This window comes from Astatotilapia calliptera, chromosome 3 (genome assembly GCF_964374335.1).
Source record: "Astatotilapia calliptera chromosome 3, fAstCal68.1, whole genome shotgun sequence".
NCBI lineage: Eukaryota > Metazoa > Chordata > Actinopteri > Cichliformes > Cichlidae > Astatotilapia > Astatotilapia calliptera.
The window spans coordinates 75,170,830-75,189,479 of record NC_137424.1 but is presented as its reverse complement, the minus strand read 5'-3'; the positions used below and the strand labels follow the sequence as shown (position 1 = coordinate 75,189,479).

Sequence of the window (18,650 nt, the reverse complement as noted above, 5' to 3'; positions counted from 1 at the left end):
GCGTATTTAAAACAACAACTGCTGACCAAAGTGCTTTGCATTTAAAATCATCAAAAGAGATAAAAACATTGGAAGAAACGAAGCATAAAATTAGAATTTGTTTATTTTTCATTTCCTAATTTTTTGTTAAGTGTTCACATTTTTGTACACTGTATGGGGTTATGGGCTACAGTCTAAATGGCTTAGATCTGTCTTGGCTGACTTAAAACATGTTGGTTCTACAGCCATCATCATAGCTAGGATTATGAACTTGAATTGGGAACTCAGCTGTCTGCAATCTACTGACATCTAGGGGTGAACATGTGACAACATCTAAAGAGGTTCTCAAGTTAATCAGAGTTAATTTAGGTTTTCAAGATTAAGTTACTGAGAAAAATTCAAAAGGTTCTTACAGAAATTCTCTAGTGGTTTAAAAAGTTCTCAAAGTCCTTAAAAAGTTCAACAGTTAATTAAATAAGTCTAAGTTCTTATAGGGAAAATTGGAGAGTTCCTTAAAAAAGCCCAGGAATTTGTTAAACAAAGATGAGTTCCTACAAATGCCAAAGCTATTTAGGAAAGTAATCAGGCTCCTTGAAGCGTGTACTACATGTTGGTACATACTGCTGAAGTACTTCGAAACACTGACAACTTTATGAAGGTAAAACTTTTTTACCTCCTTTTTCTTATATTTCTTCTTCTGAACAAGGTTCAAGCTCTCCTCCATTAGCACCAGCCACAACTGAACTAACTCTTTAAGTCATCAGTCATTGTGGTTTTGTCTTTTCCAATCAGTTTAATTTCTGTTTCCAGACGAGTTTTTTATTTGTGTCACTATTATTGTTAACGGTTTTTGTTTAATTACCAATCTCATTATTATTATTTTACAGAAGATGTTGGTCAAGGCCATGTTTAGGACTACCACAATAGAAACTGCACTTTATGAACTCAAAGTGATGCAGACCTCCCAATCCTCAAAAAAGATAAATAAAATAACCATAAAATAAAACTACACATCTGTGAGATGCTTTAAAGAAGTAGATATTCAGATGATCCATGATGGGTTTGAAGATCCAAGAAACTGGTAGTGGAAGAAACATAAAAACCACTGGGAGATAAATTACTGCTGTCAGTGAGAGAAAACAGCTTTTTAGGGAGTTAGAAACATCAGTTGGACAATACGGCCACTGAAACATTCACATGGGAGACATTTTATTGGGATGTTAAATGAAATATATTTGCTTGAAGTATAAAAACTTCACATGTGTAGAAATCCAAAGAACATTCAGTGAAGAACAATGTTTTCATACTACAGATACAATGTACCAAGCTGTGAATCCAGGAAAACAAAAGTTTATCAATGTTAACAAAGCGGTTTGGCATATAATAAAATATAAAATATAATTTAAAGTTATTAAATGCTTTTTGGTGGCAAGAACAGAAAACAGGTTAACAAAGACAGGATTTCAGAAACACTGTGGACCTGACACTGTAGCACAAATGTTAATTCTATTTCAAAGCCTCCTTCACAGAAAACACACTGAATGTAACAGTGAATACTTTACAGAAATTTCACAGTAAAAAGGCAGAAAATACCACAAACAATGAAACAGCAGCAGCAGTGAGAAGCAAAGAAAAGAAAGTAACCACATTGCATTAATCGCCACATCAGCTCTTTTCTCCTTATACTTACATAAGTTAATTTCTAAAGTTTAAAAAATGTTAAATATTATGTCACAGTCCACAAGAGGAAAATGCGGGATAAAATAAGGTCATAAATCTGAATTTTAAGGGAAGTGAGAAATAATTTTACACTGTAAATACAAAATGGTCCAAACCGAACCGTACAAACATGAAACAACACAATCTTAGTGTATTATTCAAAACAAAAGCAAAATTAGGCTTAAAAAGGGACTTTTAAGCCTAATTTTACCCTAAACAACAACACTTTTAACTATTTACCTTCTTCTATTTAGCTTATGAACCCTGCTATACACATTTTATTAATACCTCAATATATTACTGCACTTTTTGAGTACTTTGATGAAGTGGTACTACAACTCCCAGCGTCCCATCAGCATTTTGTAAATAAGAACAATGAAAAAAGAGAACAGCAATAAAGTGTACAAATTTGTCACTGAAGATGTTACAATGTAGTTAAAATTAGTGTAAAAACTACAACTCTCAATACTTACAAATACTAGCATTTTTAAGTGCATATACTACAGCTCCCATCAGGCATCAGTTGGTCAGCTGAAAGGCTCTGCTTAGGACGAGTTCAGTTGTAGCTCCACCCAGATGACACGCCTCTACAATGCACACCAGCCTCTGATTGGTCAGCTGGGACGCCATAGCGATAAGGTCACCTGAGAGGCAAAGAGAAGACCCTTTACTATCACATCTTTGTGTGTGGGAAGGTGTGACCAGATATGCTCTGTGGGAACATATCTAGTTTGTGAGGACATTTTTAATTAAGAGGATATTTCTGCTTTGTGGTCTATGCATTACAAGGACATTTCTGCTTATTAGGACGTTCCTGCATTTTGGGGACAAGTCTGCAATAGAAGGACATTTCTGTTCTGCAGGAAGCTTTCTGCTTTAAGAGGACATTTTGATAATGTAAGTGTTTCTGCTCAGTGTGGACATTGTGTACAAAGAGGACATTTGTATTTATGAGGACATTTTTACACTGTGACATTACAAGTTACACACTGTGAGGATATTACTGTTTGACGATCACATTTCTGCGTTATGAGGACATTTCTCTCTATAGCAGACTTTCCCAAACTGTGCCCAGAGACACTGCAGGGCGATCGTGGCTCAAGAGTTGGGAGTTCGCCTTGTAATCGGGAGGTTGCTGGTTCGAGCCCTGGCTTGGACAGTCTCGGTCGTTGTGTCCTTGGGCAAGACACTTCACCCGTTGCCTACTGGTGGTGGTGGCGCCAGTGTCTGGCAGCCTCGCCTCTGTCAGTGCGCCCCAGGGTGGCTGTGGCTACAACGTAGCTTGCCATCACCAGTGTGTGAATGGGTGGATGACTGGATATGTAAAGAGCTTTGGGGTCCTTAGGGACTAGTAAAGCGCTATATAAATACAGGCCATTTACCATTGCAGGGGGGGCACGGTATGAAAAGGGGGGGGGGCAAAACGCTTGGACACTGCTAGCACGGGGCGCCCACAGAAACACAAAGCAGGAGATGAAGCATCGCTGAATATGTTTCCAAACCAACTTCATTCTAAGCCAAAGACCAGAAAATATGGTGAAGCAAATCTTCCCTTTGGCTTCACCTGCACAAGTGCCGAGGTAGGTCTCCTGCAGGATTGGTTTTCCCTTTGTCAGGAGCAGCGCTGGGCTGTTTAAATCACAAACAGTATCCTACAGTTGTTTATGTTTTTAAACCCATTTTGCACAGAGAGGCGTTTTTTGGAAAATGCATTGATAGTAATGTTGAATATTATTACACATCAAAAAAAACAACTACAGTAAAATAATCACATCGTGACGCCTCTGCCTTTCTAAATGGAGGGACAGTAACTGTGTGTGTATGTAAGCGTGTAAAACCTGAAGATGGTAAGATTAACAGTATTTTGTCTCTATCTGCCATTCTGCTATTCATCTCAACAATAACGTGGCGCACAGCGTGGCGTGAAAATAGCCACATGCCTTTGATGTTGCGTGACGAACTCTGTATTCCTCGTCCACACGTAAAGGCAAAAAAGGAGTTTAAAAAAAATCATCATTTTTGGTGATTCGAAACGCCGTTTACGTGGACGAAACAGCTGCGTTTTCAAATATACCCGTGTAGGTGCGGACGTAGCGTAAAAGAGTTAGTAGTTTATTTTCTTACTACCTGTAATTTATTGCAGATTAATTGTATTTGCTTAATTGTTTACTAAATGTTTGAGGTGTGAAATAAACCGCAATGGAGCAAAATATGAGTGTGTGTGGTTGGAGGATGTGTTAGTGCGCACAAGGGGGGGGGGTTCTTGTAAAACAAAGGGGGGCCCAGCAAAAACAAGTTTGGGAACCACTGGTTTAGACAATGTTAGCACAGAAATATTAGCTCCTGTCATGACTGATGAAGTTACTGGTTAATAAAGTTTCCAGTAAAGTGTTTAATCGCAGCCACAGATTGACTGTAAATATCCCGTTTTTCTTTAGTGCATCTGTAATAAATATGTGCAAGTTTCAGTGCTTCGTTTAAACTGTATGATACTTATACTGACCCAGGGTCAGTGTAAAATACAATCCTAGCTGTGTGAACAAAGCCTGGCTCCTTTAATCCTGCATGACAAACCTCAGGATGCAGGTTATTATTACTCTTTCCTGCTGGCACACCTGTCACACCTGAGAGTCAGCTAGAAACTTGCAGTGACGTGGACATCATGCAAAGACTGCCAGACTCTGTAATACTGCAAATGATCAGTGACTCAGGTTAACAAAAAAGAAAGTAAGAGGAAATTTAATTCTATAAAACGTGAAAAATTCCACACACATGTAACTCACCACTGTGTGAACATCACAGGGGAGAAATCGTTTCTCTGAGTCAGAGATGAGTGTCAGTAACACAAAAGTAACACTCAGTGTCATGCAGTGACTTTTACACAACCAGATCAGATGAACCAACTCACACTAAAACATGCATTTTGCTGCAGTCTTTACACTTTTTTCTTTTCTTTCTGCTCTTTTATATATTTTGTAAAACCACAAAAAATATTTTATATCAGCAGCAAGTTTCCTCAAACTGCTGCATCACAGCTTTCATGCTCTGACCTCCATGTGAAATGAGATAAAAGCTCTTTATTAGTAACTTTTACAACTTCTGGCAGGTTAATGTCTGAACTTTGGAGTGAAACACACCCGTAGTTACAGGAAATAACACCACTGTCTGTAACTAAGTGAATCCACCTTAACACCACCTGTGTGTGTGTGACTGCATTACACTCCCACTGCTGGGAACCTGAACAAGAACCAGAACAAAGTCTAAAATAGAAGCTGACAAACAGCTGCACCACCGAGTGACACTTTATTTTATAAACTTCACAACAGGTTTCATGTTGTGACCTGTGGAGGTGAAAAGACACAAAACCTGTTTTACAGCTTTTGAGCTGCAGGCAGGATTGAAACACACCTTAGTTAAAAGTCAAACAGCAACATTTGTCTCCTCCCCTCACGTCACTCAAATGTGACAAACCAGGAAACAGGAAGTTCTTCGTCCTCAGTAAAGAGAGACGCACAGACGATCAGACTGAGCTCAGACCAAACTAGCAGCTTCCTCTGAGTGAGTCCAGCTACAGGAGAGAAAAGTGGAAAACTCCAACACTGCTGCTTCAAGCTGCTGACGCTCCACACACTGAATGTGAGTTTGAGGAAAAAACACGACTCAAAGGAAGTTTCAGTGAAGGTGGTAGAGGAGGGAGGGGAGCCAGGACTGACTGTACTTCCTGTCTGCTGTTTTCAGCTTCACTCACAGACTCAATGGCTTCCAGATCAGAGGAGGATCTCTGCTGTCCGGTCTGTCAGGAGGTCTTCAGGGATCCTGTTATTCTGTCATGTAGCCACAGCTTCTGTAAAGACTGTCTGAAGAGATGGTGGAGAGAGAGACCAACACACGAGTGTCCAGTTTGTAAGAGAAGATCTTCAAGGGAAGAACCACCTTTAAATCTGGCTTTAAAGAACCTGTGTGAGTCGTTCTTACAGGAGAGAGATCAGAGAGCTTCAGAGGCTCTCTGCAGTCTGCACTCTGAGAAACTCAAACTCTTCTGTCTGGACCATCAGCAGCCAGTGTGTGTCGTCTGCAGAGACTCAGAAAAACACACCAATCACAGATTCAGACCCATCGATGAAGCTGCACAACAACACAAGAAGGAACTTCAGGAAACTCTGGAGTCCTTAAAGAAGAAGTTAAAGGTTTGTGAAGAAGTTCAAGTGAAGTTTGATCAAACAGCAGAACACATTAAGGTCCAGGCCCGACACACAGAGAGGCAGATTAAGGAGCAGTTTAAGAAGCTTCAGCAGTTTCTAGCAGAGGAAGAGGAGGCCAGGCTGGCTGCACTGAGGGAGGAAGAGGAGCAGAAGAGTGGGATGATGAAGGAGAAGATGGAGGCTCTGAGCAGAGAGATAGCAGCTCTTTCAGACACAGTCAGAGCCACAGAGGAGGAGCTGAGAGCTGAAGACGTCTCATTCCTGCACAACTACAAGGCTGCAGTGGAAAGAGTCCAGCGCTGCCCCCTGCTGGATGATCCACAGCTGCCCTCAGGAGCTCTGATAGACCAGGCCAAACACCTGGGCAACCTGACCTTCAACATCTGGAACAACATGAAGGACGTGGTCTCCTACACTCCTCTCATTCTGGACCCAAACACTGCTCATCCAAACCTCATCCTGTCTGAAGATCTGACCAGTGTGACTGAAGGAGGAGAGAAGCAGCAGCTTCCTGATAATCCAGAGAGGATTGATTTGTTCTGCTGTGTCCTGGGCTCTGAGGGCTTTAACTCAGGGACTCACAGCTGGGATGTTGAAGTTGGAGACAGTACATGGTGGGGACTGGGTGTGTTAGCAGAGTCTGTGCAGAGGAAGGGACGCATACAGTCTGGATTATGGATGATATGGTTCTGTATTTGTGAATACTCAGCATTCTCACCATCAGCTCCTGTCACTGATCTCTCAGTAGAGAAGAAGTTCCAGAGGATCAGAGTGAATCTGGACTGGAACAGAGGAAAGCTGTCGTTCTCTGATCCTGATACTAACACACACATACACACCTTCACACACACTTTCACTCACAGGATGTTTCCATACATTTATACATGGGATGAAGTGAATGTGTGTCCGTTGAAGGTGTCAGTGTCAGTGCAGCAGATGAGTTGAGGATGATGATGTTTCTAATGTTGTTTCCTGTCAGTGAGTTGAAGCTGTTAAACTGCAGCTGTCCTCCTGCTGCCTCGTTGTTCCAAAGCTCTTTGTTTCTCTTTTAGTTTCACTCTTTCTTTCTGTTTCTGCTGTCCACCTTTTCACATGGAAAATCATTTCACTGTTTCTCACTGAATGACTCCCCAAACTAGATTTGAAATTCTATCAAGTTTCTAATCATTACAAGTGATTCATGTTTCTATTTGATGTGTAAATGGAGATGATTTAGTTTGCTGGGATATGGACTGACATGTGTTGAATGGGAGGAGCAGTTTGTTGTTGTCTTCTTGTCTGTTTATGACAACAATAAATATGTTGTTGAAACAATGATTCATGTTTAACTCCATATATGAAATGTTCCTGATCTTTGAATTCTGTTTGATTAAAGACTTTCTTCATGACACAAATGAGATTTCAGTGTATTAATAGAACTAAATAAGCTCAGAGTTGAAAGGCTGGAGTATTATGTACGTGCTTCACTGTCAGGATCTTCAGGGGGATTCAAAGGGAAACATCAAACTGCTGTAATGAGATAAACTAGTTGGGCTGAACACACTTATCTGTAGTTTGTCTCCATCCAGGATCATCAGAATATAATGAACATGTGTGAAGAGCCACAAAATGCTGCTGCCCTCTCAGCATGATGAGCTCCAGCCTTTGTTAGCAGGACAACAGGAAACATGAGACAACTTTCAGAGACAGTAACCAACTGTGGCCACAAGATGGCAGCAGCTGATCTGAGATCCTTTATTGGACAGAAGGACTCTGCTCTGTGACGTCATCAGAGAGACGGCCTTCACTCTGATAGATCTGACGTCATGTCTGCACTGCGATGATGAAAGCTGATAAACACATTGTTATTGATCCATGAAATCACCTCTGTCCTCTCAAGTGTAGCTGTTTACAGAGCTGAAGAAGTCCTTCATCATCAAAACAGACAAACATGTATTTCCTGTATTAAGTGACGTCATCCTCACTCTGACCTCTTACATACATTCTGTTCAGTTTTCCTGCTGTAAGAAATAAACTGTGTGAAAATAGAAATGCAGGGAAACATCCATTAATCACAGCTGAGCCGTTTGTTTCTGACTCACATTCAATGAGGCTTCAGGTGTAAATACCTCAGAAGTGTTTGTGAGTTCAGTAGAAGCAGACCCAGTCGACCATCATGGCCTCCACAGCACTACACAATGCAACAGAAAGGCCTTCATCATCTGCTGAACCACCTCTGAACCACGACGCTCTCCCTGCATCTAAAAGCTGTTAGTCAGGATGAGATGCTGCTGTGATCGCTCACAATTTACCTGTGAGACCTTTGTAAATATTGTCTTTGTTTCTGGAGGAAACACCTTTAGTCTGTTTGTATTTGGAGTGCAGATCTGGGCGTCCATCACTTTAACCTGCACACGTTTAGTTATTGAGTGTAGTTGATGTTTGGCAGCATTTTATAAGTGACAGTTCATGAACGGTGAAGGAACAGAGGACGCCTGACCATCCTACCTGTGTCAGTAAGAAGACTTTCATCACAACTTCACAACTTAACACAACTGAAACCTGAATCCAGTGTTGCATAGTTTACTAACAGTGTGTGCTGACACTGAAGTTAGCAGTTTGTTTCCTAAGAGCTGCTGGGACAAACCACAGTGAGCGGCTACAGAGTTTAGTTAAGGTGGTTCTAACATGTGACCTGTTGAATTATTTACAGGGATTTATTTTTCATTTAAAGCATCATTTGTGAAGTTTTTATGAAGTTTACTTCTTTTATGTTCTTTGTGTAACGTTTAGATTTTCTTCTCTTGTGTTTTAACTCTTCAGGTTTCCTGTAACAGAGATGTAAACCACCGTTTTCTGATGCTGCTGCTCTGTGACATAAACACGGCCACTTTATTAGGCACACCTTGCTGGCTGCAGGTTATAACCCCTGCTGGAAACATCCCCACAGATTTGGATCCTTATTGCCATGACAGCACCACACAGCTGCTCCAGATGCTGCAGGATGCTGGTCAGGGCTCTAACAGTGAAACTTTACTGAAAGTAACAAACCTGAGAGGAAATAAACTTTCGAACTAGCGGCTACACGGAAAGAAGAAACAGGAAAACATGGCAGAGGCAACTGTTTCTGTTAGTTGGACACTGCTAGCACGGGCGCCTCCAAAAACGCAAAGCAGGAGATGAAGCATCGCTGAATATGTTTCCAAACCAACTTCATTCTAAGCCAAAGACTAGAAAATATGGTGAAGCAAATCTTCCCTTTGGCTTCACATGCACAAGTGCCGAGGTAGGTCTCCCTGCAGAATTGGTTTTCCCTTCATCGGGAGCAGCGCTGGGCTGTTTAAATCACGGACAAACAGGATCCCACATTCTTGATTTTTAGTTCACAAACACTTGTTGTAATGACGAACTACTCCTGACATGTTGGAGATGTTAGCTCTTTATACAGTAAAGTTACAGCAGGATACAAATAACATCAGGCTGATCCTGCCACGATTTGTTCCCTTGGTTCAAATCACAGACAAACAGGATCCCACAGTTGTTTATGTTTTTAAACCCATTTTGCACAGAGAGGCATTTTTTGAAAAATGCATTGATAGCAATGTTGAATTATTACGCAGGAAAAACAAACAAACAACTGCATGTAAAATAATCACACCGTGACGCCTCTGCCTTTGTAAATGGAGGGACAGTAACTGCATGTAAAACCTGCAGATAGTCAGATTAACAGTATTTTGTCTCTATCTGCCATTCTGCAATTCATCTCATGTAAACAATGACGTGGCGCATAGCGTGACGTGAAAACCTTTGACGTTGTGTGTAGTTTATTTTCTTACTACCTGTAATTTATTGCAGATTAATTGTATTTACTTAATTGTTTACTAAATGTTTGAGGTGTGAAATAAACTGCAATGGAGCAAATTATGGGCGTGTGTGGTTGGAGGATGTGTTCGTGCGTGTGTGCGTGCGCGAGAAGGGGGGGGACATTTTTCTTGTAAAACAAAGGGGGGCCCAGCAAAAAAAGATTGGGAACCACTGCTCTGTGTGTGTTCACTGACCTGGTGATGGTGGAGGAGTGTGCGAGGAGAAGGCTCCGTGTGATAAGATGGAGGTCCAGGTGTTGGAGCGAGACGAGAGGAGAGAAGCGGGAGAGGAAGATGAGGCATGGGGGAGGAAGACGGCGTCGATCAGCACTCCGTCTGAGAGAGCTGAGGGGACAGAGTGGTTCATTTACATTTGGAAAATCTGACCGTGTCTCAATAAGATATCATGACAGTCACCATGGTTACCAGTGCGCTTATTAAAGTGTACCTCTCAGTCTCAATGTGTAGTAGCCATCGAGGGTGGAGTCAAACCTCTCAGGCGTTGCCCGCCCTCCCATTGCCACCGCAGCCACCTGCTCCTCTCTGTGGGCGTGGTCGTAACGCATCGGGAGCGTCTCCACAGCAACAGGTGGGAAGGCCGGCAAAGTGTGGGCAGTAACAAAAGACGAGGCGTCATCAGCGTCATTATCATCGTCGTCATCGTCTTCATCATTGTTGTCATCAGAGTTTGTGTTTTCAAGGAACTCCATAGAGGCTTCAAAGAGAATCACTGCAGACAGACAGAAGATCGAGAACATCGTCCTATGAGGAACGCCGTCCCCGTGGTCACTCAGGAGCACCGTAGCTCCATGATTACCATCATCTTTTTATGTCATCTGTGAGGCCTATTCTGGCAGACACAAGGAGCACAGTTGGGTCTCTTTTATGAAAAGTTGTTTTTCTGGTCTCTGTCCTTTTGTCTTCTTGTTAGCACCACATTTGATTATTGTTTTTCTCACCTACGAGCATCGAATCTTGTGAGGACTAGTATTTCTGTTTTTTTCCTTTTAAATGATTACAGCCTCTCTGGTCACAGAAAGGTCACTTGTGAGGAGCACAGATTTTCTGAGGACTTCATGTAAACAAAGGCTCTCTATGATTTTTAGATTGGGTCATACAGAAACTTCCTCTCAGCAAAGTGCAGTTTCTTTAAAACAACATTCAGTCTTACCCGTCTTGTTGTTCTGCTCTGGCTGCAGTGTGATCCGGGGACTTCTGAAGGGACAAAACAATTCAACCTCCTTAGATTAGAGTTCACCTGTCACGAGGAGCTCTGATTAGTCAGACACTGGAATAGTGCGGTATGCAGTTTATACATTAATATAACCCGATGACCCGGAGTCAGTGACATCCCCCTCAGAACTGACCTCTTGTTTGGCGTGTCCGTCTGCAGAAGCTGCTTCCTCTTCCACGACTTCCTGCTGAAACAAACATGGTGAGTGTGACTCGCGGTCAGAGCTGAGCGGTGCAGTCAAAGCCGGTTTAAAGTCTCACCCTGCTCTGCGGTCCGGAGGACGAGGCGTCGACTTACTGACCAGTGAGGACGGAGAGGTCAGAGAGAGAGAGGGGGACGAGGGGGAGGAGGAGAGGGGAGGTCTGAAGGAACGAGGGGTGGAAGGTAACGGGAGTTGGGAGAAGTAAGAGGGGGAGGAGGGGGGAGATGCGTAGCGGTGGCGAGAAGAGGGCGAGGAAGAGGATGCGGAGGAGGGGCAGCGAGATGAAGCTCGGTCTGTCCAGAACAAGCAGCGATCCTCCTGAAGGAGAGACGAGGAGGTATTAGAGGAGGAACAGAAGGAGGCCAGGCGGTCCAGGGAGTTTACACTGATGGAGACGCTTCACACAGTTCACACAAAGAGCTGATCTTCTACTAATTAAAGCTGCCGGAGCTCGAGTGTTTTCCCGATGTTCGCTGCGGGGAATCTCGAGAGCAGGAAAGTGATACATGAGTTATCCTGTAGCCTGTGGTCAACGCTGGCACATTCCTATTCACGAGGCTACACCGGCTTTGTTTCCGAGCATCTTTCCTGAATGTTTACACTGATTATTGGAAAAACAGCTAATATGAACTAATAAGAAAGTGTTTGTTGGACTTTGTCTGTTTTCCTGTAGACGTGTGACCCATTTCCAAACTGGAAGTTTTAAGTTTTGAAAGCAAGCTTGTTACTTTACAGCTTTTGTCCCTTCCTGAAAGCTTAAAGTCACTCGCTGTTTAGTTCAGCTTGAGCCAAGAAGACTAAAAGAGACGTTTGGCCACCAAAGTCTGTGTTAGAAGAATTAAGACTCACATTGGGTCCCATTTGTATCCGTCACTACTCAACTCTTTTCTTCATAATTTAAGCAAAGGATGAATAAAATAATAGATTATGTCAAATCTGTCTCAGTCAGTCATCTGAACCTTCTTTAAACTAAGTGCTGCACAAATCAAACCTTTAACGTAACTCTTGACTGAAATAAACGAGGTGCACTTGATTTATAACACAAGAGAAAACGAGAGATTTGCAGTGAAAATAAACACCAAAAAGTTGTCACACTTTCATCTCCGTCGAAGTCATCTCCACCCTTCTACACGCAGATATCTCCCTCTAGTGGCCATTGTAAAGAATACAGGTTACCTGCCAAACCCAGTCTCTGTTATGCTGAATGAGTCACATGACCTCTGCATGTATTTTTGTTAGAACAGATGAGGAATGTAAAATAACTGAACTGTTTACAGATCAGATCACAAAGTAAAGCAGTTTACATTTACATAACAGATAATTGTGCACTAGCTGTTACCTCTCCTCTGCGGCTATAAGTAACCATGGTGATGGTAGCCTGGATACAGAAGGTGTGTCTCTCCCTGTAACAGAGCTGCTCCACCTCCCTCTTAAGCTCCGCCCCTTGCAGGAATCCCAGCTCACCTGTGTTTTAGATTCAGCACAGGTGAGACGAAAGATCATCACTGAGATGATTGAAGCTCCGACCGTCAGAAAAATGAAACTGCTCTGTGGTCAGGAGCTATAAACACAGCACGCTGACCTCTCTTGTCCTTCATGTATGTTTCCAAGGAGACCGGAGGGGGCGGGTAGATGAAGAAGCCTCCAATCAGAGCCCTGTTCAGCACCTCTTCATCGTGCTGGCTCCTCAGCCACTGCAGGAACTGCCGAACTGGGCGGAGCCTGCGGTAACTCATCTCTGAGTGGTGCCCCAGGCCTGGCAGTCGACCAATCAGGAGCGAGGACAGAGTTGACACACAACATTGACCGCCAGGGGGAGTCAGTGGGAGAAACGCTGCAACTGAAAATGTGAATCTAGCTTCGTACACAGCGTGTTACCTGTGCAGTACACCTGTGTGTAGGTGGTGTTGGTCAGGTAGAAGCAGTTGTGACCTTGATCCGAGGACCTGACCACCTTCAGTCGTGTACAAACAACCACGGACACTGCAGACGGAGGACGGGTAAACAAAGATAAAATGTGCTGTAGACACACATTCACATGTTCACGAGTCAAATCTACGGTGTCTCACGTGGGTACAGCCTCAGGTGGGTTTCTGGCTGAGACGTGGAGAAAAGTTTCACCATGACTGGCTGCTCACTCGTCCCGTCCTCCAATCGTAGCCAGCGATACTCCAGAAGCTCCACCCCTCTGCCATCTTCAAATTAAAATAAAATATAATAATTAGGAATAAAAAGCCAATTTCTTTGTGGCTGAAAGAAAACTCAAAGAAAACCAGCAAATTTTGTTGTCATGGTGTGTTTTTATCGCCATGGTAACTCCCTCACCCTTGCTCCTGATTCGCTCCGGCCGTCCTGAGAACGTCAGCAGGCCAATAACATCACATTGAGCACCGTTAGGGCAGTCCAGCAGCTCCTTACTGACAAAAAGAGTCAGTGTGTGCACTTGTCTTTCAAACCATGAGAGGACATCAGCTTTAAACGATCAAAATGAGGACATCTTTGAATTATGGGGACATTTCTCATGTATGATGTTTGCCTGTTTGAAGGGCTAGTTTAGTTTCAGGGTCAGTGAAACATTCAGCTGCAAGGACCAAGGTTACCGACAGGAGCCAGGAATGCTTTATTTAGACTAGAAGAGGACACAAAACATCTACCAAGGCCAAGTCCCCGTTTTTTGATCAAACCCACATTAAAACCTAAATTGCTTCACTAATATATAGTGTTTTATAGTGTCTTCATAATCTTGCTCACAAACAGATAAACAAACAGCAGCCTCTAAGGGAGTGTTTCCCACCACTGTGCCACAGCACATAAGTGTAACATAAGAAATTATCAGGTGTGCCGTGGAAGTTTATCCACTTTCACCAGATTGGTACTCCAAGCGAGTTGCGTGTAGTGACAGGACGAACAGGAACAGGAAGAACAATTAGATTCTCTTCAACTAAGTGGGTTAAGTGGACTGCCAACCGCCAGTAAAACAGAAGAAGACAAGAAGAAATACTAATGTACAGAGTAGTATTATAGTACGACTGCAATAAAGAGGAAAAAAAAGACTCAGAGCTGTTGAGGAAGAACTTCCTGTGTGTCTTTCTTCAGTTCCTGCAAGAATATCAGCTTTGTGTTCAACTAAGCAGGCCTGGTTTCACACTAAGTAAGTAAATTGAGAGCAGATTATCATTATATTTCAATAAAAATGGTTTTTGTGACATTTTTGTTTGGTGGTGTGCTTTGTGATTTTTCTGATGTGAAATATGTGCCGTGGCTCAAAGAGTTTGGGAAACACTGCTCTAAGGGTTTGAGTAGAGTCCTCATGTGCAAACAGGATCATGTACCTGTTGTAGAAGCTGTAGGTGGGTGCAGGGGGAAGATAGTCAGGTGAAACAGTGGATTCTTGGAGGACAGAAATCTGTGCAGCAGGATTTCTGCTGTTCACACTGATCTCTGCACAGAAAAACAGAATCAGAGCGATAACTGTGAGTCACAGGTTCCCACGTATACAATGTTCAGTTAGAATAAGTCTGCCTTCTAACCTGTGGTGAGATTTAAAGGTAACTGAGAAGTTGAAAAGGCTAAAATGAAAGATTAAATATAGACGTGTGTGAATAACACAAGTGGGGAGACTCAATGAGAGGGCCACTGGACACAAAAGCAAAGAATCACCAGTTCAAACTGAGTTTTAGGGTGAAGTTAATATAATAATATGTTAAGCTTTAAAATCTGCACATCATAAAACACCTTTTACCCAAAAGTACCGGAGTTTGAAAAAGGAAAAAATGACTAAAAAAGTCTCATTGCTTTGGTCCTGTGTACCTATGTCGTTGAGCTCAGCCTGGTAATGCTGTTTGACTCGATAGCGTCTCAGGCTGATGATGTCACCGGGCTTGAGGCAGCGGTACCAGCTGACACATACACTGTTCCACAACACCACCCACACATTTCCTGTCCGATCGTTCACCTCCAGCACCGCCTGAAGCAGAGGGAGCGAGAGAACAGTTTATAAAGTCTGGAGTTCCTCAGGGATCAGCATTAGGTCCTCTGGTAATTACATCCTTTGTACTACTATGAACAAAGGCGTGTTACGTATGGCTGTTACACTGTCTTTATCTGTTTCACTTGAGTGGCTCTTTAAAACGATTAAGCTAAATTTGACAAATAATACCCAATTATTCCAGAAAATTGGACAAAATATGAGACTGAATGAGCAATTTTCCCCTGCTGGTATAGCAATTAATGCTTGTTTACACGGTCTGATGTTGTTTAAGTTTGAGTTAGTTTAAACAGTGAATAGGTAAATAAATAATAGAAATCTGTATTAACGTTTTTGCCAGTGTCAATAATGGTGCACACTAACCTTATAAGGACACTCACAGTTCCGGTCTGTTCTCCCGTAATACATGAGATGTGATTTTTTGATGATGCGTACAATCAGTTCGTGTTGGACGGCGCCTCTGGTGATGCCCCGGCGACCGTACAGGTAGGACTCACGCAACTCGGATATGGTCACAGCAGGACATCGTCCTGTTAACACACACAGCCAATCCAGCCAACAAGAACGACATGAATCCCCTGTTTGAACGGATTTGTCTTAACTCACTTTATATTTTATAATTCTATAATTTACTATTACAATCTTCTGTCATATATCTCCTGTACTAGCAGTCGATGATAATGTTAAAAGTGGAAATCACACTGTTTTTTTCTACTCTTATATTTGTGTGATGTCATTGAGAGACAGACACCACACCCACCTGCTCTCTGGGGACAGGCAATGAGAAGAAAGGCTTCCAGATAAATGGTAAAAATAAGAAGTCAGCGGGTTTGTTTGAAGGAATGTTTTTTTAATGATGCCAGGTCTCTCTTGGAAATGAGATTTTTAATCTCAATGAGATTTTTTACCTGGATAAATAAAGGATTAATAATAATAAGACATAGATACCTTCCTCTGGCTCTTCTTCTGCTTCCTTCTCTTTATCAGTGGCTTCCATCCACACCTCCCCGCTGTAGTCCACATTGTTCCACAGAGGGAGAAAGACGGTCCTGCTGGCTCTCAGAGGAACCAAAGGACCTGCTGGATAAACAACATCAGCAAATCAGAAGCTTTAAAATTTTAGAAGCAAACCTTTTAATTTACAGCCCTCCCTGAATGTTCAAAGTCACTCGCTGTTTAGTTCAGCTTGGACATCATGTCCATCATTATCCAGTTCTTTTCTTCACTACTCATGTAAAGGATGATTCTATCCATCTCAGTCTGATAGCCAGTGACTGGCGGCTGCCATTGTAAGACGTTCTTCAGGGTCAAAAACACCAGAAAACTCTAAAACTAAATGGCCTGTATTTGTATAGCGCTTTACACATCCAGTCATCCACCCATTCACACACTGGTGATGGTAAGCTAGTAAACTAGTTAGAAAGAACGGGTTTATCACACTCGTGCACTTTGAGGAGGCCGATGGTTGTGAGCAGAATAACATTTGTGAAGAAATGAAACAGATCATTTTTTGTGTGGTTCACATGCTTCACATGTGCTACTAGAAGAGCCATCGTGTCAACCTTCTCTTAACTAAGAAGCGCTGCAGAAATCAAACCTTGATCAAAATGAAAGCGGTGAAGTTGATTTGTAACAAAACAAAAACAGATCAGCAGTGAAAAGGAATATAAAAAAAACGTTTCATATTTTCATAATTGTTCAAGTCATTTCCAACCTGAAATCTGAAAAATCTGAGAGTCAGAATCTCCTCGTTTCTAGCCTCTTACCTTCAGTTTTTGAGGATCCAAACCAGGGCAAAGAGTCCCAGTCCACATCCGACCATCTGACCCCGACTTCTTCATCCTCATCCTTCACCTCCAGGCTCACCAGCCTGTAGCTGCAGGAGCACACACAAGTCAGCTGGTCTGACTGCATCACAGCTCCATCTTCTCTATTGTCCTCACTCACCTGGCTCCTTCCCCAAAGGCCCCGGAGCACTCGGGGAGCTGTGCGGTAATGGCAGTGCTGAAGGTGGCGTGTCTCACTGCAAGCCCAGGCCGCAGGATGTTCCTCTCCACCAGCCGGTTCAGACCAGGATCCATCGTCACCTGAACCCGGCAGTCCCCATCACTCAATGTGGCGTCGTACAAGTCGTCACCTGAAGACATCAAACTGGTAAAACCCCAAAGAAAACCAGTATCGTCATCAGATTGAAATATATCAAACAACCAGTTAAAACCGGGTCCGACCTTTGAGGACGGCCTGGGGGAAGTAGACGGGGAAGCCCTGGTCCCTGGTATAACGCTGTAAGTCCACCACATAGAGGAACTCCCTGCAGACAACCGAAGAGGATGGAGATGCCTGCAAGGCAAAAAAAAGTGTTAGCATAGCTCCTGCTACACCTGTAGACGTTCATATTAATCACAACCAACTATGGGCTCAGTGTATGTACTTGCTGCTCCAAAAGCTCAGTTTATCACTGTTTTTCTAGTCTTGGATCTGTATGACATCACATAGAGGACAGAAGGGGCAGCCAATGAGAAGAAAGTTGTCTTAAAGGAGGAGGAGCAGGGGGAAGCTTAAAGGGCCAAAATAAAATAAAATAATTTTAAACTGTCATTCGGGTAAAACTGATGAAAGTTTTAGTGAATACAAAGTGGATAAAACATTTTGGAGCTGGAATTGAGCAGAATCGTTTCTACTTTAAGTCTGAGTGATAAGTGGCCTTAAAAACAAAATACAACACGTACAACATAAAAACAGATTAATGTTTAAAGGATGAAAACAGGTTATACTCTAAATCCGTCATTTCGCTGTCAAAAATTTACTTTCGCCTTCAGGCAGAGGTGCGTCACACAAACCAAATCCAATTTTAAAAACGTACTAATCAATGATTTTCTTATTCCGCACCTTCAAATGAACAAACCCAAAACACATCCGGCTATTTTTCTAAATACTTATGATCCTAATTTGATTTCGGCACAACATTCAGTCACCAGACGGGTTGCTGTTTCTTTTTAGGAAGTGCTTTCAAGCAGCTCATCCACAATCTGACATTTAAGCATGTTTCTTACAGGCTAAAAGCTAACGGATACAAGACAGTTTGGACATGTTTCTACGTCTCTATTATGTAATATTAATTTAGTATTCGGTCGGTAAACATAGCGGATCCTTTTCTATATCACATATGTTTTTTTAATGTGAGAATCATTCAGCAGCGCTAACACGTCATACTGACTGCGCTGGTCAAGATAAAGGTGAAGGTTTTTGAATGGAGTCTGGTGGAGGATGGGGTGGCGGCAAAAAGGCGGGGGATTTAGCAGCTGTGGGAACCGGTTAATCAATCAGACCGATCAAGATCGTCCTGGCGGCTGTAAGTAGAGGAAGCACACCTTGTTAGTACCGGGTCTGGACCGGGCCAGGGTTCTCTGGAAGAGGCAGCCCGCGGCTGCCATGTTGAAGAAGCCCAAACAATAACAGTGCGGTGCATTGTGGGAGGAGGGAG

General features: G+C 42.7%; 2 protein-coding genes across 4 annotated transcripts; one reads left to right on the top strand and one right to left on the bottom strand.

Annotated features, from left to right (window-relative positions):
- Positions 1-1,175: 1,175 nt before the first annotated feature.
- On the bottom strand, positions 1,176-18,645 carry LOC113019657 (RPA-related protein RADX). 3 transcript variants are annotated; one of them, XM_080299243.1, is made up of 19 exons: positions 18,538-18,645; positions 17,395-17,506; positions 17,114-17,303; positions 16,933-17,042; positions 16,115-16,246; positions 15,530-15,696; positions 14,989-15,145; positions 14,511-14,619; positions 13,504-13,595; positions 13,248-13,373; positions 13,057-13,161; positions 12,761-12,934; positions 12,518-12,642; positions 11,237-11,496; positions 11,110-11,163; positions 10,914-10,957; positions 10,191-10,472; positions 9,938-10,087; positions 1,176-2,342 (listed from the first exon to the last, which is right to left on the bottom strand). In XM_080299243.1, the coding sequence occupies exons 1-19, from the start codon at positions 18,598-18,600 to the stop codon at positions 2,218-2,220; spliced, it is 2,577 nt and encodes an 858-aa protein (XP_080155369.1). In that variant the 5' UTR covers positions 18,601-18,645; the 3' UTR covers positions 1,176-2,217. The 3 variants fall into 3 exon arrangements, with proteins under 3 accessions (XP_080155369.1, XP_026019218.2, XP_080155371.1); XM_026163433.2 differs by having other exon boundaries at positions 11,110-11,160; XM_080299245.1 differs by having other exon boundaries at positions 16,115-16,243.
- Positions 5,454-7,217, top strand: LOC113019687 (nuclear factor 7, brain-like). The gene has a single exon (XM_026163490.2). The coding sequence runs from the start codon at positions 5,454-5,456 to the stop codon at positions 6,843-6,845; it is 1,392 nt and encodes a 463-aa protein (XP_026019275.2). The 3' UTR covers positions 6,846-7,217.
- Positions 18,646-18,650: the final 5 nt, after the last annotated feature.